The sequence below is a fragment of the Penicillium pulvis genome (assembly GCF_028828015.1).
Source record: "Penicillium pulvis strain IBT 33274 chromosome Unknown contig_3_segment0_segment0, whole genome shotgun sequence".
Taxonomy (NCBI): domain Eukaryota; kingdom Fungi; phylum Ascomycota; class Eurotiomycetes; order Eurotiales; family Aspergillaceae; genus Penicillium; species Penicillium pulvis.
Window position 1 is genome coordinate 633,847 of NW_026643077.1, and position 23,657 is coordinate 657,503.

At 48.9% G+C, this 23,657-nt stretch overlaps 8 protein-coding genes across 8 annotated transcripts; 3 read left to right on the forward strand and 5 right to left on the reverse strand.

Annotated features, from left to right (window-relative positions):
• Positions 1 to 65: 65 nt before the first annotated feature.
• Positions 66 to 930, forward strand: N7503_006385 (uncharacterized protein; the record flags this gene model as incomplete). Its single annotated transcript, XM_057065932.1, has 3 exons — positions 66 to 107; positions 171 to 189; positions 251 to 930. 3 exons carry the CDS (start codon positions 66 to 68, stop codon positions 928 to 930), a joined length of 741 nt encoding a protein of 246 aa, XP_056921401.1.
• Positions 931 to 1,081: 151 nt separating this feature from the next.
• Positions 1,082 to 2,073, reverse strand: N7503_006386 (uncharacterized protein; the record flags this gene model as incomplete). The annotated part of the gene is made up of 2 exons (XM_057065933.1): positions 1,809 to 2,073; positions 1,082 to 1,516 (listed from the first exon to the last, which is right to left on the reverse strand). Exons 1-2 carry the CDS (start codon positions 1,941 to 1,943, stop codon positions 1,082 to 1,084), a joined length of 570 nt encoding a protein of 189 aa, XP_056921402.1. The 5' UTR covers positions 1,944 to 2,073.
• A 452-nt stretch (positions 2,074 to 2,525) lies between these two features.
• N7503_006387 (p24 family protein) lies at positions 2,526 to 3,472 on the reverse strand (the record flags this gene model as incomplete). The annotated part of the gene is made up of 4 exons (XM_057065934.1): positions 2,526 to 2,543; positions 2,607 to 2,794; positions 2,880 to 3,087; positions 3,275 to 3,472. The coding sequence occupies 4 exons, from the start codon at positions 3,470 to 3,472 to the stop codon at positions 2,526 to 2,528; spliced, it is 612 nt and encodes a 203-aa protein (XP_056921403.1).
• Positions 3,473 to 4,081: 609 nt separating this feature from the next.
• N7503_006388 (uncharacterized protein) lies at positions 4,082 to 6,051 on the reverse strand (the record flags this gene model as incomplete). The annotated part of the gene is made up of 10 exons (XM_057065935.1): positions 4,082 to 4,211; positions 4,264 to 4,363; positions 4,418 to 4,701; positions 4,756 to 4,839; positions 4,894 to 5,070; positions 5,128 to 5,211; positions 5,268 to 5,431; positions 5,518 to 5,642; positions 5,701 to 5,778; positions 5,844 to 6,051. The coding sequence occupies 10 exons, from the start codon at positions 6,049 to 6,051 to the stop codon at positions 4,082 to 4,084; spliced, it is 1,434 nt and encodes a 477-aa protein (XP_056921404.1).
• Positions 6,052 to 6,860: 809 nt separating this feature from the next.
• On the forward strand, positions 6,861 to 8,588 carry N7503_006389 (NAD(P)/FAD-dependent oxidoreductase; the record flags this gene model as incomplete). The annotated part of the gene is made up of 7 exons (XM_057065936.1): positions 6,861 to 7,142; positions 7,207 to 7,362; positions 7,430 to 7,539; positions 7,595 to 7,754; positions 7,843 to 7,949; positions 8,011 to 8,319; positions 8,402 to 8,588. 7 exons carry the CDS (start codon positions 6,861 to 6,863, stop codon positions 8,586 to 8,588), a joined length of 1,311 nt encoding a protein of 436 aa, XP_056921405.1.
• Positions 8,589 to 11,043: 2,455 nt separating this feature from the next.
• Positions 11,044 to 12,580, forward strand: N7503_006390 (uncharacterized protein; the record flags this gene model as incomplete). The annotated part of the gene is made up of 2 exons (XM_057065937.1): positions 11,044 to 11,139; positions 12,419 to 12,580. The coding sequence occupies 2 exons, from the start codon at positions 11,044 to 11,046 to the stop codon at positions 12,578 to 12,580; spliced, it is 258 nt and encodes an 85-aa protein (XP_056921406.1).
• Positions 12,581 to 13,873: 1,293 nt separating this feature from the next.
• N7503_006391 (putative myosin class II heavy chain (MHC)) lies at positions 13,874 to 20,533 on the reverse strand (the record flags this gene model as incomplete). Its single annotated transcript, XM_057065938.1, has 1 exon — positions 13,874 to 20,533. One exon carries the CDS (start codon positions 20,531 to 20,533, stop codon positions 13,874 to 13,876), a length of 6,660 nt encoding a protein of 2,219 aa, XP_056921407.1.
• A 1,411-nt stretch (positions 20,534 to 21,944) lies between these two features.
• bgt1 (1,3-beta-glucanosyltransferase Bgt1) lies at positions 21,945 to 23,049 on the reverse strand (the record flags this gene model as incomplete). Its single annotated transcript, XM_057065939.1, has 3 exons — positions 21,945 to 22,180; positions 22,241 to 22,704; positions 22,787 to 23,049. 3 exons carry the CDS (start codon positions 23,047 to 23,049, stop codon positions 21,945 to 21,947), a joined length of 963 nt encoding a protein of 320 aa, XP_056921408.1.
• Positions 23,050 to 23,657: the final 608 nt, after the last annotated feature.

Consider the following 23,657-nt stretch of genomic DNA (forward strand, 5'->3'; position numbering starts at 1 on the left):
CGATTTTAAATTTCTTGCTTCAACTCGTGTGACCACTCCATGATCTTGTCCCCAATATCGCCAACATGAAATTCCTATGTTTGCCCGGAGGCTACTCCAACTCGAAGGTATATTCTGACATCATACAATCTGACGATCGCGTTAGGCTAACGATAGAATTGCAATTCTAGGCGCTAGCGACACAGCTGGGTAAGCTGCTCAATCCATCAACAACTCGTGGTACCCGTCATAGTAACTCGGGATGCTTTAGGCCCGTTTTGTGATGCTCTCAAATCAAATGGAGACGCCAACTTCTTTTTTACTCAGGGGACAACTCCAGTCAATCCTCCTCCTGAATTTCAAGGCTTTTTCGGACCACCACCGAATTTTACGTTTACGACCGTCGACTTCCCAGAGCTGGTGAAGTTCAATATGCGCGATTTCCCAAGGCGCGAAACGCCCGAAGCAACAATGAAATATGCAGTCGAAAAGGCCGGTAATCCAAGCTTCTCTATGATCCGGGCTGCTATGAGTCGCCTAATCGACATGGTGGACAACGATGATGAGATTGAAGGGGTCATTGGCTACTCTGAGGGTGCTGAAATTGCGGCGTCGCTCATCCTGGAGGAGGAGCGGTTGAGCCAGGAATTTGGGCGCATTCCTCGACTCAAATGCGCGGTTTTTATCTGCGGCTGGCCTCCTAAGGATCCGGTCACTGGCTGTATTGTTTTGGCGGATGAAAATGATGGCGAAGTGATTAAGATTCCTACATGTCATGTTGTGGGTGCAGCGGATCCGTTCCTTGATGGATCGATGGCGCTCTACAATATCTGTGATCCGGATACCGCTGATCTGTTTGATCATGGTGGTGGCCACGTTATTCCTCGGACTAAGGAGACTCTGACGGATCTCAGTGGGGTCATCCGAGATATGATTGTCTCCGTGGCATAGATCCGCGTCCCGGCCTCCTTATTTCTTTCTATTGTATGTCTAGTTTGTGTCTTTGATCGCATTTCAATTTCTGGCTTTGTTTATAAAACTAAAATTCACTTTTGTCTATCTATTTTTAAAGAATTCCATAATCCCATACACCACCAATTGCCTATGCGAGCAACGGCCGCGTCTCGGGATCCTCCTGCCCTTCCTCCGCCAAAGCTTGATTTGCCCCTTGCCCCTGCGTCCCAGTTTGCGATTCCCCCTGGCTAGAAAGACCAACCAATGAAAGTAAAGATGCCATATCGAGCCAACCAAGCCAAGAGGAATCCGAAGGGCCATCGCCCAAGCGCTCATACTCCGTCTGTTTCAATCGCCGCCGAAGCCGCTTCACCAACCAGACAATCAGTACAACAATAGCAAACAAAGCCAAAGTCCCCGATATAGATATAATAACCGAAAGAACATTCAAAGTGCTCGCGTTACATCCCAGCGGACGCGCACGCAGCTCCCATCGTTCTTTCGATCCAAGCGGGCAGATCTGATCGGACCCGATAGGAGCCAGTATTGGGAATCGTCCTGGATTTGGAACACAGGTAGATGACTATTCGCAGGTCAGTTATGGTACGATTGCGATCTGATGTGTCCAACAAGGTCCTCTAGGGGTCGTGAAACACCATTCCGCGATTGGAATGCAAGGGGAAAGAGGGGTTACAGAACAAAGGAATGCAGTGGCGCAATGGAAATCAGATCAAGTCGACTTGCTGGAAGGAAAGGAGAACCGAAAGGCTTGAACAATGAGAAAAAATGGCCTCAAGACAAGAAGCAAAGCAAAAGCACAAAGTAAAATAGAGAGGCATCATTCTTGTTCAACGCATGTGGTAGGTGTCACATACTATTGCGCACCAACTGCAGCTCACGCCTTCTGTCAGACATTGCGAGCAGGATTGTAGTCTCCAGCAGAGGTGGAAAAGGGGATCGCTGCCATCGGATTCCGTTAGGCTGATGTTGTTGGGTTGTTCAAAGGCCATGATCCTCTGTTCTCTTCATGTAAGGTACACTTCAGAGTGATCGAGAAGGAACATCGCACTTAAAGGGAGGTTTAGTGCCCCTTACAGAGTATCAAAAGTACCAAGAAAAAGCAAAATGGCAGAGATGTGGTTGGGATTGCGGGGTCATATAGCAGCAACCTTGGGCACTTACGACGATTATGGGGCGTCAATGGAACATCCAGATCAGACCATCCTCCTCAATCTGGACCCAATTATTGACGGTCTTACTAGGCCAGTTTGAAATGGGTTCAACGGTTCAGAGAAACCGACGTGTCGTTGCTTTCCGATGCGTTAGGTAATGCTGCAATGCATACGTCTTCCATGCAGAACATAAGCATAAATCCCATGGTAGCGACCCGAAGCGTTTCTGGTAGTACAGATATATTAAACTATCAAAAGCAAGTTTGCATGACACCGTGATGTAGGAGAATATGAAGAAAAAATCGATCGCCAAAAATGCAGCTATTCCAACATCTACATGGAAACCGTAATCGCCGTCCACACCGTATTTCATATCATATTCTTTTTTTCGAGTTCAAGATGGAAAGAAATGGGGAAGGTTTAGACAACGCGCTTGACCTGTAAATAAATGAAAACGTATTAGTATTCAGTCTTCCATTCTCATGCGGAAAAGCAACTTACCTCAAAGAATCTCTTCAGCCACCACACCTGGAACACACCCTCTCCAATAACTACAGCCAACTGGAAGGTACTCCACCACTTGACTCGGCCGTTGGTGCTCTCTGCTGTGTTCCGGTGCACGCGCTCACGGACGACAATGTATCCCTGCTCATCTCTAACTTGTGAAACAGCCTCGGACAATCGACGGACTAAATTCCAAATGATCAGCTCACGCGCCCTTTTTCCCGCAATTGTCTGACCCTGTGTATAGGGGCATGGGTGTCTTGGTCTTACCTTCGGCCTCCAAGGGGTCCTGCGCCATCTCCGATTCCGGCACATAGACGATACCGTGGACGTTGAATGAGACCTCCTTCGAGTTCGAAGTCCAGCCCTCGTTGCTGAAGCAGTAGTTGTATTTGCCGTCGGCTTGCGCGGTGAATGAGTAGTCTTCATTCGAGATGGCTTGCTTGTAGTACAGGCGGTTCCTCAGGGGGTCCTCGACCTAAAATTCACAGTACATCAGTATCCAAGTTTGCTCAAAGTGATGACCGATATGTTCTGGTTTGGATTGTAGCTCCGCTTCCTGTCGTCTTGTGGCTCGCTCTCTTCCCCTCTGAACAGCAGTCTGCTCTCCTAATCCATCTCAAACCACAAGACCAGGGATCGGTGTAGGTGCCGGACAGACGTACCCAGAAATCAATCTCAAGATTACCGCTTCCGCCAAATTCCCGGTCGCCAACTTGGAAAGTAACGGTCATCAAATCATCCTTGTGTAGGACCTCGTGGAAGCATTCCCGGGAGTGAGCCTTGAGCTGGATGGTGTGTGCGGTCGCGACGGAGAACAACCCCAGCGCGGTGGCCAGGACGCTTGCTGCTGAGAATCGCATCTTGTTGTCTGTTCCGTTCACCTGCTAGAAAACTTCGTTCGAATTGGTGGGCTGAGGGGGAATCGGAGGTTGGAGGGAGTCGGTCTCGGCCAACGCGAAAGGTGTCAATTCGAGACGCTCGGACCACTTTGGTAAACACTTGGAGTGGAGCAACCACATATGGTCGTCACATCTAATGTCCAGAGTATCATCATCAATTTGGAAGGGAATTTAAGTCTAACAGGGTGTTTTGATTTAATTGAATCTCGATGAATGTTTCATCATCTCAGAAAAGGCGCAATGTGCAGGTGATACTGATGTCTTCTCCAGCCTAGTCATATATTTTGGTACCCTAGTGCACCCTCGCGATCACCATTATATGCTCGCTGCGCACCAGGGCCATTGACCCCAACTCTTTGGGCTTGATCAAATCCCGAACACTAGAAGCATTCTACTGAGCATGTGTGCATTCTATTACAACTCCCAGGACACACTTCTTTAATTGTAGTCGATTGGTTGACTTCGTTCATATATTGTTCGTCTATAGTAGATCCAATGAGTTATCGGGGTCAGGCAGGTGTCAATGCTTCGAAATGATCATGTAACAGTTTATCATCAGGCCTGAAATAATCAGACCTCGATCTTCTCATGAGCCGCCTGCTGCTCGGCAACCACATCGGCAGGGATGCGGTCGGGTGTAGTGTTCACGAGCATATGCATGGGTAACAAAGCAGCCCCAAGTAAGCCAAAAGTCACGGAGCTATTATCTTAGTCAGTCAAAGCAAGTATAGAAGCTGAACAGTCAAACTCACAATCCAACGAGAATATTACTCGTTTCAGTGTTCATACTGTAGGCAATAGCTTGACCGACAGCTTCGATGCATCTAAATGCAGCGCCATTGCGAACATTTTCTATCATTCCAATTAGCAAGCACTTACGACAGCAGATAAGACTAGTAGACTCACCTTGCGCGTCGGTCGCAAAAGATGAAATAAGCCAATACATGTAGGATTGCGACAAAGGACCGGTAGTCTGCACAAAGAAGTATGGCAGGAAGGCTGAAGGGTATAGACTGTCGCTCCAATCGATATCACCAGGATTATTGCGGTCGAACTTCCTTTGCATGATGATAGACCAGATATAGACACCAACGTTGAGAACTACAACGGTATAAAGTCCGATCTGAGCGCGTCGACGTTGGCTAACGCTCTTCATATCGAGGATGAATCCAAGGCCGAAGCAGCCGACACTGAGATGATCACGTTAGTGCATATAATTTCATCAAGAAATAACGTAGACTTACATGCAGAAGAAAGGCGAGATGAGAGATGAAAGAGCGCGAGCGCGGACGGAGAAATAAGTTCCTAAGTAGGTGGACCAGGTACCGCTGGAATTTGTTAATACTTTCCCTTCCCAATGATGTCTTCAACTTCCATCTTACCTGTAGAAAAATGACCATAGTGCCCAGAGTGCAGATAGCACAATAAGCTTTGAGGTAATAGTCTTCCAAATGCGCTTGAACTCCTGCTTGGTGGACAGAGTCTCCGCAGTAATGATTTTCGTACCATCAGATCGGACGACGTGTTGAAAAGGCATAATTAACAACGCAAATGGTAGTCTGAATGTTGTCAGAATACAAAGATTTTTAGTAGCTTCAGTGTGAAACTGCACTCACGCAAGAGACTCAATGATAACGAAAGCCAAGTAAGTATTGGGGGTGATACCGCCGCTATCCCCTTCATTGTGATTTTTGGACAAGCTTCACGGACCAGGGCCGTTAGCTGATGCTCATCAGTTAGATTTTTGTAGACTTACTTGATCGCACCTCCAACCAGTTGTCCCAGGTTTCGTGACACAATCCACAAAGCTAGGTATTTGCCGCGCGCACCAGAAGGAGCGAGGGTCATGATGGCTCCGGCTTCAGCAACATACCAGCAAGCGGTTCCTATGCCACTTATAGCACCACTGAGAATGAGATACTGTATGACGAGATTTTTGTCAGAAATCGCATACTCCAGGGTCATAATTTGCCGAGGCGATGCTGTTGCTGGAGAATTAAACATACCCATTGGTTCCCGAACTTGCTGTTGCAGTAATATGCAGACCCTTGAATGGGAAAGGACATCGCACCGATCACCAGAGCCCACTTAACACCGATCTTATTCACGATAGGACCGCCCATGAAGCAAACTGAATCTTCATTAGCTTATTGAATATACCATGCTGTCGGGGGCTGCCAGACACATACCAACGGCAAGAAGGGCGTATGTGATGGCGGTGCAGATATTCGACACTTGAGGAGTTGCGAGACCACCACCACCGAGTCCTTGGAAATATTAGTTGCATTCAGAGTGAAGACTGGGTCACGCATGAATGTTATGGTGTACATACCGGTAATCGCGTCAGACATAGCCGGCCCACAGAAGGCCTGCACACTCAGAAGCATCATTTGTGTTAAACTGTGCTGCCAAACTCGCTTCCAGAGTGGGACGGTCGCTCTGTATCGCTCCATGTCGATATGAGTGCCATTTTGAATAAAGTCGGGAGTAGTCTCATCGTATGGACTGGGGGTAGCAACCGCAGTCTTAGAGTCGGCCATGATGAAGATGTATGACTTGAACGAGTACAGCAACATGAATTATTGAGTCGCATGCGTCGTTACTTATACTTGTTCTTCTCGGAGACCCCACGCTAAAATCAAACAAGGTTGGACCGCTCCTCCAGTCGGAGAACTAGGCTGTTCCGCCATAGAGGTGCACGGGCTTCTTCCGAACCAGTTGAAGGTCCAGGCGAAGGAGATACGTTGAATAGCCTATACTAAACAAATGCGACGATATGGACGGACGACATTGGCATTGATTGGCCAAGCAAACCACTGGTATCAGTGCCATCTTTATCAACAGAGAGATGTGTCTCATAATTGGAGGCAAAAGCTGGGGAAAATACCCCACTCACTTGGACTCCAACACAGATAAAGAGATAAGCTTAGCGTGTCGCGATCAACAGCCTGTGATTCTCTCCAAGGCTCCTGCCAAGGTTCTCCTCTAGGCCATAGAAGGTCCACGCGAAATGGATTGCGCTAGTGTCCCCTCACTGCCCTCACCTCCGAATCTATGCCGATACGCTAGCAAATTCCCACCAATAGCGGCCATTCGCTTGACTCATCCGTATCTAGGGTCTTAATCTCCCAAGCTTTATCAACATGGCGCCATGCATTGATGCGATTGACAAAGCTTTCGTCTGTTCAATCGAAGCTGTAAGCTTACATGACTGGGTAAAGACTATCGCACAACATTGTCACCATTGCTTTTCTGGCCATTAATTGATGTTACCATCGTACTCGGATACCGATCCAACTTATCACGTACTATACCTTCGACCAACCAACCTTCAAAACAGTCATCCAAAATGGTCCTTTCACGCGAAAACACCAAGATCATTATTATCGGCGGAGGGGGCACAATGGGATCGTCAACAGCTCTACACCTCCTTCGCTCAGGATACACACCATCGAACATTACCGTGCTTGACGTATATCCAATTCCCTCGGCTCAATCTGCAGGACACGATCTGAATAAGATCATGGGTATCGCTCTTCGAAATGCACCTGACTTACAGCTTTCCCTGGAAGCACTTGATATGTGGAGGAATGACCCATTGTTCAAGCCTTTTTTCCATCAGGTCGGCATGGTAAGTAGGCGTATCGCATGGTGGATATGTCTGAGTTTAGACCTTTATGCTAAAACATTACTAGATTGACTGCTCTTCCTCGGAGGAAGGTATTCAAAGTCTTAAGCGGAAGTATCAAGCACTCATTGATACGGGTATCGGGCTTGAAAAGACGAATTTCTTGCTGGATGGGGCGGAGATTGCAGCGCGAGTGCCACCATTCACAGAAGAACAAACCAAGGTAAGTAGAACTTGGTCTATATTTCATTCTATTTCTAGACATCCTTGCTTACCCAAGTAAACAACAGGGATGGAAAGGCCTATTCTGTGGTGAAGGTGGCTGGCTTGCGGCTGCCAAAGCCATTAATGCGATCGGAGAATTTCTGAAAAGCCAGGGAGTCAATTTCGGGTTCGGAAGGTAGGACCTAGAATCAAGGGTTTTCTGTTCTTTCTTCTGCTAACAGGAAAGCCAGAGCCGGAACATTCAAACGACCCTTGTTCGCCGCCGATGGAACAACATGCACTGGAGTAGAAACGGTAGACGGAACAAAGTATCACGGCGACAAAATTGTTCTAGCTGCAGGTGCCTGGAGCTCAACACTGGTAGATCTAGATGACCAGTGCGTTTCGAAAGTAAGTGACAAGCGAATGGCCAGCTTCCCAATTTTTTTTTTTCTTTCTATCACCCACTTGTCCTGCCACCAACACTAACCGAATCCAGGCCTGGGTCTATGCTCACATCCAACTTACACCAGAAGAGGTATCCGAGTACAAAAATATCCCAGTCATTTACGACGGCGAATACGGGTTCTTTTTCGAGCCGAATGAGTGCGCAGCAATCCTCCACCCTGAAACAAGCTAAAGAACTTAGAATGCTAAAATTCAACAGATATGGCGTAATCAAAGTCTGTGATGAATTTCCGGGTTTCTCTCGCTTCAAGCAACACCAACCATATGGCGCGTCGTCTCCAAAACTTATCTCTGTCCCTCGATCGCACGCCAAACATCCGACAGACACGTATCCCGATGCTTCGGAGGTGACGATCCGGAAAGCGATCGCGAGGTTCATACCGCAGTTTAAGGATAAGGAGCTGTTCAATCGGGCTATGTGCTGGTGTACTGATACAGCAGACGCTAATCTGTTGATCTGTGAGCATCCACAGTGGAAGAACTTTATTTTGGCCACAGGGGATAGCGGGTAAGTAAATCCGACTGATATAACCCTTGAAAGAGAACGTTGTGAATGAGCTTGACTTGCTAATTTGTTTCGGGTGTAATAGTCACAGCTTCAAGCTTCTGCCGAATATTGGGAACCATGTGGTAGAGCTCATTGAAGGATCTTTGTCAGATGAGCTAGCTTATGAGTGGCGATGGAGACCTGGAGGTGATGCGTTGAAATCTAGACGGGGTGCGCCGGCGAAAGACCTTGCTGATATGCCGGGGTGGAGACACGATGCGCAGTTATGAGCTTGATCTCAGGACGGTTTACTATAAGAAAAATAAATGGACAGATCAGCACTTCACCATGTGGATCATGTGTGTGCGACTGCAAGATTAGACTGTCCAACTCGCTCATGCACCCTAGAGACAAAGCAACTCAAATGTAGAAGTATCAAGAGCAGGAATTGGTCGAGAACATGGCTGGCAGAACAAGGAATATAGTATCTAGGCGGAAGAAAGTCAAATCTCCTTCCCTACGGTGCCTTTTGTCTAATGATTTACGTCCAAGAGAACAGGACTCTACCCCATCCCCGAGGCCTCCCTAGGGCTATGGGGACATGTTTGGCTAGGGGATCATGTGCGCAATAGTGCAACCTTAAAGAGCATTTCAAGTGAAACGAGCAAAATGGGCCAGTTGACTGGTCGCACTCGCGGCGTTGCGGGGTACCGGGTGCTTTTTCAATGACGCTGGGGCTGATCCCGCGAAATTCTTGATGAGTGGACGCGTACACGATGGAATGTCAGCGAGTTATTGCAGTGGGCAGGATAGGCAGTGCCCCAATTGATGAGCCAGGACCCGCGCCCATCATACGAAAGACGTATATCTTGGCATGACATAACCAGGTATCAAGGGCAAGAAAATGTACTCGGTAGATCGAGACATTATTGTCCATTATGATAACGTCAGGCGGTACCGAATTGCGACATCAGCGGTTTATGCAACAATAATGCAAGGAATGTCTAAACTCAAAGTTCTACATTCATCTTCGATCAGCCTTGCGTTTCGTACTGAAGTACCTAATGAACCACTCTGCCTATTGAAAAAGATCCCGAAGTCCAATCATGTGCTCTTTGTATTTATACTTTGAATGACGCCAGTATTGATTACAACTGGTTTTCAAAATCGCTACCTATCAGTTGCCAGTTGCGAATGTGGTCAGCGGCCGCTGCATGAGGACTTCCAGTGATTTCTCATCTTGATATCGCTCCTTCTCCTCTTGATATCGCTCCTTCAATCAAACCCAACTGCCTTCACAACTGTATCTCCATCAATTTCCCTTCTAAGATTTGAATTTATAATTAAATTGTGTGTGTGTGTGTTGTGTTCGACAAAGTGATTTTAACTTTGATCATTTTTTGTGGTTTGCTGTTACGTGGCTTTATTGTTTCAGTGGTGACCGACGCAGGGGTCTGTTGTGTTATATACTGTACAGTGACTGTTGAGCGCATTTGCAGCTAGGGATTGTCAGGCGAGGGGTTCAATCCACATATGATTTGTTAATGTGAATAGCAAAAATCCTTTCAAATAGGGTCTTGGTTTGGTAAAATCCCATGTAGATCTTTCTACCTTGCTTGATAGTGCACATACTGCATCAGTACCGTGGTACATACCAGTCATAATGTCGGAAGCAGTGGCCGTTAATAGGCCAGATTTGACGTGAATTATGTCATTGTAGAAGATAAGTTAGGCCGAAATTATCTATTTTCTAGATGAACAAACTATACAATTTTACCACTCTGAATTGGTTGCTGATGCAATGATTACACCTGGGTACTATTTACTTAAAAGGAACACCAAGCCAGGTGGGCATGAATCCGGGTGGAGCGCACCAAAATTTAGGATATTTTACCACTCCAAATGGGTTGCATTGCTGATGCAAAATTTACGCACCTCTGTATAAGGCTGCTTCAAGTGGGGATGATCATCGATAGCCATATTCGTGATACAAAATGGGTTGCCTCCTCCGCCTGTATATTGAATATCCCAACGTTAAATATCGAGAACTGTGGATTTGGTGTTACCACCCTTTTTGTTTGCTTTTGCATGAAGAATGATCTCCTGCATGCTGTGGCCAATAGCTATCCCTCTCCTTTGCCATTTACATTTGAAAGTTTTCCATCTTGCCAACTTCCTGCCATCTTGAAATAGGGATTCAGCTTAATACAAGATAAAGAAGGAGGGGTGGGGGGGGTGAATATCTACAGATTCTCAAATTACAATGTCCGACTGCTTCCAAAATTGCGTCAGATAAGAAAACAATGATATATTGGTCGTCGATCTTCCAGGCTTAGGAACCTGCAGGGTGGGATATGATCCATTCAGAACTGAAGACAAAGCTGACCTGCAGTAAATGGTGAGCAGTGCCTAGAGCCTTGCTTGGGAAGACCCACTACATGTACATTGATCAACATTGCTTGAATGGCAGTATACAGTCCCGCTTGGGACATCCCTGCGGTCCAGCTAACGAATTATCGGGCAGACCTGTCACAAAGTGGGATCATATAGTGCGTCATGGATAGGCTTGGTTAGAGATCATATCATCAAAGATGCAGTGATCTGGTTGGGAGAAAATCCTGTTAACCCCGATGGACTGATAGTCACACTCTATAAATGAGTGAAGTCTGCACCCAGGTTGCCCGTAATCATATTTACATACCTTTGAACACAACTCAGTCAACCTATTCTTACCTCATCGTCAAGATGCGCTCCTTTTATATTCTATTCGCTTTCCTTGCCGCTACTGTGATGGCGGCGCCAATCATTGGACAGCCATCCGAAAAGCTAACCAAGCGTCAGGTAAGAGTATACTCTCATCCAGAGGATTAGGAGCTAACGAGTAACGATGCGTAGGAGGTAAGTGATCATTCCTCGCCGAGTAATGTTTTTATATGGGTATGGCTAATGAATAGCGATGCGTAGGATGTAAGTTATCATCCCTTGCTTGAGACATATTGACTATATGGGTAGGGCTAATATTGTAAAAAGGAAGTAAGTGATTGTTCGTTGCTAACATTCGTATATGGGCATGGCTAATGAGTAACGATCAATAGCATGTGAGTGATGACCCCATCGCTGAGACATATTGAATATATCGGTAGGGCTAATACTGTGAAAAGGATGTAAGTCATTCCAAGGTTGTTCGTTGCTAAAGAATATTCGCATACGGGCATGGCTAACGAGTGATGATCAATAGCATGTGAGTGATGACGCCCTCGCCGAAAGATATTAATCTATAGGTATGGCTAATGAGTAACGATGGATAGTATGTGAGTGATGACCCCGTCGCTGAGACATATTGACTATATGGGTAGGGCTAATATTGTGAAAAGTCTGTAAGTGATTGTTCATTACTAAAGAAGATTCTAAAGAATAATCATATATGGGCATGGCTAATGAACCACGATGCGTAGGATGTAAGTGATCATCCCTCGCTAAACGCGTGTTGACCTAATGGATAGGGCTGATATCATGGATAGCCTGTAAGTGATCATCCCTCACCGAAGATTGATATTGTATGGTTATGGCTAATGAGTAACGATGAATAGTATGTGAGTGATGGCCCCGTCGCTGAGACATATTGACTATATGGGTAGGGTTAATATTGTAAAAAGGAAGTAAGTGATTGTTCGTTGTTGAAGAATATTCGTATATGGGCATGCTAATGAGTAACCTTTGATCAATAGCATGTGAATGATGACCCCCTCGCCGGAAGATATTAACCGAACATATATGGCTGATATGACAGATAGATTGTAAGTGAGCATCTCTCGCTGAGCTTCATTTATGTTGGATAGGGCTAATAGATGATGATGGATAGGATGTAAGTGACGGTCTCTCGGGAAGAATATTAAGTATATGGCTAGAGCTAATGGATGATGATGGATAGCAAGTAAGTGATGATTTCTCTGGAAGGATTTTGACTGTATGACAAGGCTAATATAATGGATAGAATGTAAGTGAATGTCCCCTCAGGAAGAACATTGGTTATATTGCCAGAGCTAATGGGTGTCGATGGACAGTCTGTAAGCAATCTGAAAGGACAACCACCGAAACCTTGAAAGCCTAGGTCTAACAGTCCACTAGTAAACGCCAATCGCCTGTGGAGGCTTCTTCTGGGACATGGAAAGTTAGAGGTTCGAACCCTGCGGTTCAAAACATCCAACTCTCACCGGCCATGACCCCGGTGTGGATCCTCCTCCGCTCGGCCTTGGTGTTGGTTTTTCCCTATAAATCTTAGGTTTTCCTACATCTTTATGCGAATGCAAAGGCTCTAGTTAGCATCAATGGGGACTACCACTTCAAATTTCGCCGATATAACCAAAATGATACCGTAGAGTATGTGTTTTAATGATCGCTCATGGCATTGATGGTGTTATTGTTTGTCGCCAAGAAATCCGAGTAAGCGTTTCACCCTCCGGCTTTCTGTCTGGATGCCCTTCTTAATTCCTAGGGATTTAGCTCCTCCAATACTATCCATTGTTATTAATAGCACCTGAAATTGATTCCAGAGATAAGGCCATCTCATCTAAATAGAGGGTTTTTCCTTGTAAGTGATTGCAAAGTCCTCTAACATCGATGGTGCCGTGGCCCATCTCCTTATCTTTTCGATCTCGGAGATTGTAGCGTTTTCCAAGTGAAGTTTTGATCGTCTATACGCTGCATTTAGCTTCTGTAGCCATCTGAGACGTGGTCAGCGGCTAGTAAAAGAAACTGACGTGTTAAGCTTCGCGTACTCAACACTAAGTTTGATCATACACCATGACTTAGAGAGAACCGGAAAAGATCCGGCTGTCACTACCGAGTGCATTCACCTGCAAAATGTAGCTAGAGAGAGAGGGGAAACCGTAGTCTATCTTGCGGTAGGTGGAAAAGCGGCCCTTCTCGGCTCTAAGGCGTTCTTTTTTGGAGTTAATTTCGCAAGTCTTGATATTCTAAGCTAAACCTTTATCATGAAAATAACCTCCATGGAATGAAGGTGGACTAGCCACCCTGTGTATAAGATTTGATCGAGGATAAGTAAAAAAAAAAAACAAAAAGTGTATAATATAGAACATTGTGAAAGAGAGTGTGTTTAGCTATTATTATGTAGGTAACGATGAGACATGAAGAGTAGTGTAGCGTAGCGTAAGGGTAAGCGAACGGTTATTTAAGATGCGAACCAATGTACAGGGATACCAAAGTGCCACTGCGAGCAGGGCGATCAAAAGAAAGAGGAAAAGGAAAATGTAAAGTAAAACACAGGGTGGTATCAAATCCGAAAGGACGTAAAAAAATCACAGATCTGAGTCGAAGAGAATATGTATGAGGCGGTTCAACGAGTGGCAGGGAGTGAGTATGGTGAAGTTAGGTAGAGGGAGAAGGGAAGAACGCTAGGGACATAAACAGCAAGAGAAACAGATCCAAAATATCAGCAGACATTGATGGAAATTTTCAGAGCAGGAACGGGAACAGGGCATGATTTTTCAAGGCAATCTAGGGAAAGATGGAATCAAAGCTGATAAACAGAAAACAGGGATGGAAAAGACTTCAATCACTCTTCAGTCTCTTCGGGAGTATCTTCGGTATCAGATGAGATCTGCGGTCCGAAGGGGCCTTCTTCGCCAGTCTCCTTTGGAGACGCCGAGACCATACCGCCAACGGTGCTCTCGATATCGTCGGGAGCAAAGTTGTCTTGCTCATAGTTTGCTGGCTCCGCATCGTGATCATAGCTGGAGCGACGGAGAAGTGGAGGGGTCTTGGGTGGCTCCGGGATAGGTGCTTCAGAGCGAACTGAGCCACGGCGGGGAGAGTTGAATCCTCTAAGAGGCCTGCTTTCGGCATAGGAGCGTCCCGGGGCAGAATAGTGGGGGGCATTCTGACGGGCGTGCGAGCTTGGAGGAGTCAAGAGTCCAGACAGGAAGGCACTAGCATTACTAGACTTGGACGGTGTCTGTTCAGACGGGCTCCCGCTGACATTGCCGTTTTCTCTACCCTTGCGCCAATTCCCCCAGGCTGCAGCGGCAGCAAGAGGAAGAGACCGGGGAGACGCTGCAATGGACTGAAGCGACGGCAGAGTTGCTCCGGACATAGCGCGCTCTCGTTCCTGCTGTTGCATTTGCAAGTTCGCCTTCAGGCGGATAGCTGCATCACGGACGGCATGCTGGTTGAAGGAAGGCTGCGAGAGAGTCTTGATTATGTCTTGCAGATCATCGATGCGAACACCGAGCACCTCGCGAAGCCAGGTGATCTCGCTGTCTCGCTCCTTGATCTTGTTAGGGGCATCCTTGTCTACCGAAGCAATCTCTTGCTCAAGCTCCTCAATACGGGTCTCACGCTGCTGAAGTTGGTCTTGCAACACGAAGATAGACTCACGAAGAGCCTGCGGGGAGATCTTATCAGGCTCGTTTGATCCCTTGGTGAAAGACATGGAAGGCGACGACGAATGGCCAGGGGCAGGAACAGGGGCAGGAATGGGGCCGGAGCCAGCCTTTTGGGCCGCCTCAGCAGCGGCACGGGCAGCAGACTGGGCAATCTCAAGCTTCTCCTCAAGGTGTTGCACACGTTCCTGAAGGTGGCTGACCTTCTCAGCTGCGAGAGCCAGGCGCTCCTCTGTATGAGCTTCACCACGTTGGCGATCCTCAGAAGAGTTGTGCAGGGCACGGGCGTGACGCTCGCGGAGGTCATTGAGAACCCGCTCGTGTGTTTTGCGCTGGTCCTCAAGGGCAGTCTCCCGGGACTCTTTAGCGATGGTGAGGGCAGCGACCTTTGAGTCATTAGCGTCCTCGAGGAGCATCTCATAGCGCTCCCGAGACGTATCAGCATCCATGCGAACATGATCGATTTGGCTCTGGAGACGGATAATCTGGGCCTCAAGCTCCGCGCGCACAATGTTGACTTGGCTATTGGCTGCCTCAAGGTCTGCCTCCATAGAAGTACGGGTACGCTGGACCTCGATGCGGCTGCTCTCACGGGCGTCGTTGAACTCACGCTCGAAGCGAGCCGACTTCAGCTGCAAGTCATGGTTCTCGGCACGCAGTGTGGCAATAGTTTCTTCCAAGCGAGCGTTCTCCTGTACCGATTGCTCGTGGACGAACTTGATCTTGGCAGCTTCACGCTCGCGGACCTCGAACTCGCGCACATCCTGCTCGAGTTGCTCACGGAGCTTGCTTTCACGAGCATGCGATGCGAGAAGCTCGTTGTGCTTGGCTGTCTGTTGCTCTTCCCTGCGGCGGGCAGCAGCTTGGTCCTGGGTGATCTCGGAAGTGACAGTAACCATGTCAGCTTGCAGACGGTCAAACTTCTCGGTGAGGTTCTGGCGAGCGAACATGCTGTCCTCGATACGAGTACGTAGATGATCAACGGTCTCATGAAGGGACTTGTTCTCGCCCTTAGCGGTCTCCAGTTGACGACGGAAGTGGTCGCTGGAAACGCGGTACTCGTCTAGAGTACCTTCGAGAGCGATGTTCTTTGAAGAAAGCTCGGCAAGAGTGACCTTGAGGGTCTCGTTCTCCTCCGCGAGAGACTCGGATCGGAACTGCATCTTCTCCAGGTGAGGAATTTTCTCCTCCTTAAAGTGAAGGAAGCGAGCCTCCGCATCTTCGGCAGCAGCACTGTGGCGCGCGGCGTCATCTTCAGCAAGCTTCAGAAGAGTCTGGAGTTCGCCGATCGACTCCTGTGCCTCCCGGCGTGCCTTGTATTCTTGCTCAGAACGCTCATCGGCGAGTCGCAACATGCTCTTGAGACCGTCGATCTGGAGCATGAGGCTATCCGCACCAATCTCTTCGGCTTCCGACAACCGCGGAGTTTGCTGGGCCAATTGCCTAGCAAGAGTCTCCTCAAGAATCTCGCGCATGTCACCAACAGGATCCTGTGCAAGCTTCTTAATGGTCATAGCCTGAAGCTCAGCAATGCTCTCTTTGAGCAGAGCCATTTCGCTATGGCTAGAGTGAGGAGCCGAGCGGTGTGGCATGTCATGAGTAACAAGAGCCTCCATGACGATGCTCTTCAGCATCTCCACCTTACGGTCACGCATGTGATGAGGCGAGCGATCTCTAGACGAACTCTCGTGCGCTTCCTCACCATCATCCTCATCATCTGCATCGCTGTCCTCAAGTTCAGCGGATGTGCTGCGCAGCACCCTCCGAGTGGCAGCCCCAGTAGCGATAGAAGCAACAGACTGCTGAATAACAGCCAGAGCACGCTCCATGGGGCTTAAACGATCATCGATGGCAGCACCAACGATATCATTAATGCGGCGATCGAAGAAGCGGTTGCGGTTGAAGAACTTCTCGTCCTCTCCAGAGGAGATCATGTCATCCCAATCGCTGACATGGTCGTTCTCGGTGATAAGCTGGCGCACAGGAGACTGGATACGAGAGATGAGACTCTTGACAGGAGAGAAGGTAGCATTGCTCTGAGCATCAATGTCGGAGCCGAGCTTGGGAATATCGAGCTTGTAGGTCTTGTGGCCGCCACCAGGGCTGGGGCTCGGTGCCTCGCTTCGGCCCTCTGCAGAACCAAAGGGTCGTTCTTTAGTTGGCCCACCAACAGACTCTGAGATGAACTGGCGAGGAAGAGGTGTAGTGTGGCGCTCGATGCCAACATCCGAGTCCTCGTTAAGCTGATCCATGATCGCGTTAAGTTCATCGTCATCAGGCGACTCTTCAGCGGATTCGCGGTAATACTCAAGCTTCTGTTGAGCAGTAAGCGTCTCCGGCTCCTGGAATGGCGCAATGGTATGTGAGAGAGGTGGGACATGCGACTTCGGTGGGCTGTTAGTCGCGAAGCGAGAAGCCATAAGACCACCCTGTTTCTTGTCGACGGTTTTCTTCTCGGTTTGCTGAGCTTCTGACTTCCGCAATGAAGGGCTTTGCTCCCCAAAGTTGGACGGCTCAACGGAAGTAGGCGCGAAGGAGGAAACAGCAGGCTTGAACTCGAAAGGCTTAGCTGTGGCAGAGAGCATTGTGTTCTGGTCCTTGGATTCTTGGGAGGAATGGCCTGCGGGCTTGACATCACATTCAGGACCGTTGTTCTGAGTGGACTGTTCCAGCTGAGTCTCCTCAGCAGGTTCGTCCAGATCTCTGGTCTGATCTTCATGAACAGATGATTCAATGTGAGATCGTGCATCAGCATCACGTTGGGCATCGAACAAAGTCCATGTTTCTGCCTCACTGTGAGGGGTGTCCTGGCGCTCGACTCGCTTTTTGTCGTTCTCATTAGGGGAGGCATTCTCCTTGCCCTCAGCAACACTTTGGAGCGGGTTAGGTGCTTGAGCGTTGCCAGACTCGCCCAACGGATGGGTCGAGATGCTGTAGCGAGCCTCGCCTTCAGCATGGCCGACGCCTCGGCGAGCCCGCTTGTGACGATCAGTGGGCACTGGCCGTCCCTCATGGTCGTCATGAGTCTCTTGTTCATCCTCTTGGGGTTCAACTTCGTCATCTGGTCGCACAATTGGAACAGCCTTTGACTTCTTGGCTGGCTTCGAGATCTCAGAGAGATCAATATCCCCGAAAATCTTTGATCCACTCTCAGATGGCTGTTGGGCAGTATGGTTAGAGGTGATGCTGGCAGACGGGTTGAAGACAGGCGCATCCACGTTGAAGGAAGCAGCCGAAAACTTGAAACTGCTGGACTTGGGCTTGGGCTGAGGGTTGGAATCAATGGGGGCCTGCATCATGCCTGCAGCAAAAGGAGCTGCCGGGGCAAATCCATAACCAGGCTGATCGACTCCCCCAAATTGGAATCCATTGTTGACAAAGGGTGCTTGCTGAGATCCGAAAGAAGCCGTTGGGTCGAACTCCTTGGCTTCAACGTTGAAAGATGAAGTAGATAGCCTGCTATGGTGACCGCGGAAAGAGCCAGCACTTGGCTTTGCCTCGTGCCATGACCCTTGGTTTGGCTGCGCACCCCGAGTCTGAGGAGTTCCAGTGATGCTTGGGTTGGTATCAAAGTCAGAACCTTCATGCGCATTTTCATGCGCATACTGCTCATTGTAGAACTGGTTGGGGTGATGGGCGAAATGCGATGGTTGTGGGGGAACATTTTGAATCTGGTGATGAGGATCATTCTCTGGCAAGGCCCAGTGAGGCTTGAGAATGTTTTCATGGTGATTCGCGTCATGCTCATCTGTTTCCATGTGGTGGTCGGCAGCGTGAGTCAAGTGGTATTCGGGGTGTGCCATATTGTCAAGACCTCTCTGGAGAGTCTCGCTCAAGTTGTGACCATGGCCACGAGGTGTCGGGTGGGCAATTTCCACATTCGAAGCATGGAACTGACTCGGATCGTTGACGGGAGTCTGGGGAGTGGGAAACGGAGGCCCGTCCTCATAACCAGGGTTTCCAAAGCGGTCATCATATACCTCCTTCTCTTGGAAGCCATCGTTGAATCCATGGTGGAAGGGACCTTGGTCATGCAATGGGGATACGGGCGACAGCATGGAGCTGAAGTTGTGAAGTGCAGCTGGACCAACAGAGCCGTTGCCTTGTCGTAGGTTGATCAGACTCTGCGGGGTCATAGCTCCCTGTGCAGGTGGTGTAGGTTGGAATTGGAATGGGAATCCAGAAATCATGTTCTGCTCCATACCATTCATGCCCAGGAACGGAGTTTGCACGCTGAATTGTGAAGCTGGTGAGGCCAAGGATCCAATACCTCCACTTGCAGCCCCGGCTGATTGCCCGAACTGCGGGGAGAAAGGATGGATCCCGCCCAGTGGATTGCTAGCAGCGGATGCACTTGGGATTGGTGGTGATAGTCCCATCCCGGGGAATGGCGTTTGCGACGGGTTAATCGAGCCAGAAGCGGGAGAAATTGAGGGACCCGGTTCATCGTCGCCGAAGGACACACCGAGAGCCCGCAGCTTCTCCTCTTGCAAGTGGGCCACATAGGAATCCCATACGGCCTTGTCCGGGAAACGAATGGAGGTGGGTTGAGCCTTGCCCTCGTCGTGCATCTCAGCTGGATCGGGGTATAAAGGACGAGTCAAGCCACCAAGCTCGGTTGGCTCGGCAGAGTCGTGCATATCGCCAACAGTGAATCCTTTAACGTCATAACCCTCATCCTCCCATTTTTTCAACCGGGCCTGGACCTCTGCGGGTTTCAAAATATGGTGACCAGACGCTTCGGACCCGCGAGCGTCATCAACCGGCAGATCAATAAAGCATGCCTTGCCTTTCCATATAATCTTCTTCTTCCGTCTCTGTGGGATTTGCTTGGGTGTACTGTTGACGTCGGCCGCCTGCCTCTTTGAAATATCGGGCATTGCGGACCCCTCTGCGCTTTCTTGTGTCTCAGGCTCATCGTTTGTATTTGTTGGGGGTGCTGGCAATGGCTTCTCCACTGGCGAAGTTACCTCCATAGTTATGCCCTGCAGCTCCTTAGAATCTGACATGTTATTGTTCGGGGATTCCTTGTCGTATGCGAAACCCCAAAAATCCTCCTGGCGCAACGTCTCCGTACGCTTGTGAGCGTTCTTCTTTCCTTTTGCGCGGCTTGCAGCCCTCTTTCCAACAAAATCGGAAAGTGTCGGTGTCTTCAGAAGCTCACTTTCCCGGGTATCGTCCTCCAGACCAAGCCAGTCGTCCGAAAGATCGTCGGCAAGGTGATTCTTGGCCGTGAAAAACGAGGGTGCCTCACTTCCCGAATCGTCGCTCAGCCAATTACTGCGTTCGGTCCTAGGCTGGCCTGACAAATATTGATTGATCCAATCCTGAGTAAAATCCCGAATTGATTTTCCTTCGCGATGGCCAAGAAGATCCTCGGAATTGACGGCGACACTAGCTCTCCGAAACTCGGGGGGATTGACTATAGACGGGGTGGGTGAGCTATCTCTCGATGCTCCGTTGTCGATGCCGGCGTATTGGCTCAGAGTCAGCGATAATCTCCGGGTGCTGGGTGCTGCATACGGAGATCCCCAGGCAGTGGTATAGTAGACACTGCTTTCCGCTCTGCGATTGTCCGGCGACGAGGTCAGGGAGTCGCCTGGTCGAAGGTTGGCCGACAAGAATGGAAGCGGCGGGGGTTCGAGTGTCACGCTCTGGGAGGGAGAACCAGCGGAAGAGCTGGAGCTCGAGTCTCCTGAAGGAGAGGATAAGAACACCGCCGGGGCCAGACGCGATTTGGCACGCAGGTTGCGCGTGTTTGTCGGGGACAATGAAGGAGAGGCCGAAATGGCGGAAGATACGGGGAAATCTAGATCTGGGGATCCATCAACCATGGAATGGTAAGCATATTTTTCGGGAGGGGTGGTCTGGGGAAGAACAATCTCGGAAGGGGAGAGAAACCGCGTGGTTGACGCGGGTTTGTAGGGAGGCCCAACGATGAATGCAACAAGAACCCAAAAGCCACCGAACAATTATAATAAAGCCAATGGAAATATAGAAATCAAATCACACACCTTCCGTGTCGACTCCTGCAGCAAGCACTTGCTTGCCGCTCCGCTTATCGTCCAGAATGTTGACGCATGGAAATCCAACCGAAATTGTTAACCACCTGGCAGAACAAACCGTTGATTGGCGAAAAAGTACGTGTGCTGGATGTCTCTGCTTTCCCCTTTTTTTTTGTTAGGGAATCGATTCGAACGCGCTAGTGTTTCCTCCGCCAAGGATCAAAGATTCGAAAACCAAAAAGTAGAAGAAAGCGAGACCGCGAACCAAAGAACTGCAAGGAGCTTAAAGAGACAGAAAGGGGAACGAAAATTAAAATAATGAGCTTATGTCACGTCACGCAGGTACCTGCTACTTGGCTAGACTATTATGAATGGGGGCACCGGCGGTGTACCTAGTACCAGAGGGAACTAGTTTAATTCATTGGACCATTGACAACTAATTCAACCGTTTTTGAACCAATTTCCGGCACATGCACTTTTAGTGGTTGGCTAATGGAGCAGGACCACTATACCCTTGCGGTCGCGCAGGTACCCCGGAGATCAATTCTAGGAAAGGATTGGCCCTGACCGCCACTAAGACCAACTGGGGACCGAGGTCGGGTATACGGAGTACGGTGTACATCTGCAGTCTTGCCTCCCCTTACTGGAAGACCTACGTGTAATATACTGGTTTACATGCAGATTTATCTACTTCGCGATTCTATGTAAACAAACATTGGTTCGTGGAGATGGATTCAGGGGTAAATGAACCATGGTTTCTCCTGTAATCGTACCGTAAGTTCGAGCTGCAGCGCGATGACATAATGAGTTTACCATCTACCAATCAAATCATAGTGTCACAGGAAGTGTGTGCTGTTCGGGAGATCAGAGACACACAAACTTCGTCCTGCATATATATGCTACGTTGTACATATCGAGCATCCTGAAGTTGGGTAGACCTAAGATAAAATCCCACCACGCTTTCGTCAATGAATTTCCGAGGAGCCATCGGCTTGAAGACCGTGGGTCTAAAGAAACAAGGCCGTGCATGTCACACCACGACATACTACTGCATCTCTACGTGGTCCCAGTCCAGGCAAGCAAGCAAACAAGCAAACAATTAATTCCGTATTTCCATTCAAAAGGGAGACAAATAGATCAATAATAAGAAATACACCCCGAAGAAAAAGTATCTACTCGGTCCTCTCATTTAACCAGTTCTAAAAATCGAAAAAATATTTCAAGAAAAGAGTGAAGTCGCTCAGTTGGAACAAGTGGTGTTGAACTTGTCCTGGCGGGAAGCAGTGCGGAGGCCCCAGTGCTTCTCGTCCATGGCCTGGCCGTTGTCACCAACGCTGTCGGGCTTCCAGGACTCATCAAAGGCCTCGAAGTAGAACAGGTCAACACCCCAGGCGAGCATGCCACACACACCGGTCTGCCAGAAGGTCTCGGCATTAGCGGTACCAGCCTTGGCAGCCTCATAATCAGAGCCGCCGTCTAAGGGAGTTCGTTAGCTTTGATATCCCATGCGCGGGTTTATTCAAGATTGGATCTTACCGGTGGGCCAGCCAGTCTCGCCATTAAGAATGTGAATCTTATCAGCATTGCTACCAGCAACCTTCTGGATGTGCTCCATGGCACCAGACATATCATCGAAGTAGGTCTTGTAGGCCTGATCGGCAGCAGTTCCCTGCCAGTAAGCAAAGGCATTGGCAAGCACATAGGTGACAAGCGGGGCATCGGTGGTATCGCGAGTGAACAGGTCATCCGCAGTTCCATCAGCGAACTTGTTCCAGCTATCGGCAGTACCGACAGAGATGGACTTGAACTGGTTGGCAACCAGACCAATGTAGTTGTGCAGCGAGGGGCCGGTCTGGTCGCCACGGTAGAGAGTCTCCGAGCCGACGGTGATGGCCTCGACGTAGTCCTCGTATCCAGGGACAGCCTCCTTCAAGGCGGCGAAGTCCTTGGTGAAGGAGGCATCGTTAGTGCTCAAATCACCACTATCCTGTGCGCCAACCCTGGTAAATAGAAATATGTCAGACACCCACAGAGCAATGGTGCTAAAAAAGCATATGTAGCTGGAGTAATTGGGTTTCTTACCAGATACCAAGAACAACCTTGAAACCCTTGCTCTTCGCGGCGGGAAGAATGTTTTGAGGGGTGTCACACTCGGTTCCAGAATAGGTGCGGACGAGAGTTGTCAAGTCCTTCAAGTTGTCGAAATCGGCCTCATAGTCACTAGTAGACTTGCAGGTGCCATCGGCATTCTTGTCACCGAGCGAGAAACCCAGGGTACCGCGTGTAGAGGTGGCCAGGGCCGGGGCGACGGCCAAGGCGAGGGAGGCGAGGCCAGAAACACGCATTGTAAAAACGGGGGTGTGGAATTGGTCGTAAGAGCGAGAGACGACCGGGATAAAAGATGCAAAAACGAACTAGAGAAAGATCGAAGGAGTGTTTTGGAAAAAGGAATGGATTACCCAGTGGGTGGAAATGAATGGACTCTTTTATAAAGAGAAAACGTCAGTAAGGTGGAGGAGAACTTGGACCGGGGGAAAACGAACATTGGTACCATTGCGCAGGGTCCTGGGTGGGCCGGGTCCCTGATCAAGGGGTTGGCCAATCATCAGACACTGCAGCCTACTATTCTGGGACCAGCGTGGGTGAAACATTCCTCAGGGTCTCTGGGTCCACTTTTAGTGGCTTTCGCCTTTTCCAGAACATACCTATGAAGCTTTTACTCTATTCTCTATATACATTCTCTTTAACTATAAATCTTCGTCTTTCTTCTGATCCGTTTGTCCTCCTCGACATCGCCAATCCGATTTTGACCAATGCCAAGAACCGGCCAAGCCCCAATTGAGTCATGATGTCACTCCACCATTATCCATTGTCCAGATCCCAACCAACCCTGGATAATGGAGTAGCAGTGGAGTCATACCGGGGGATCGCTCGGATGGCAACAAAAGCTCGT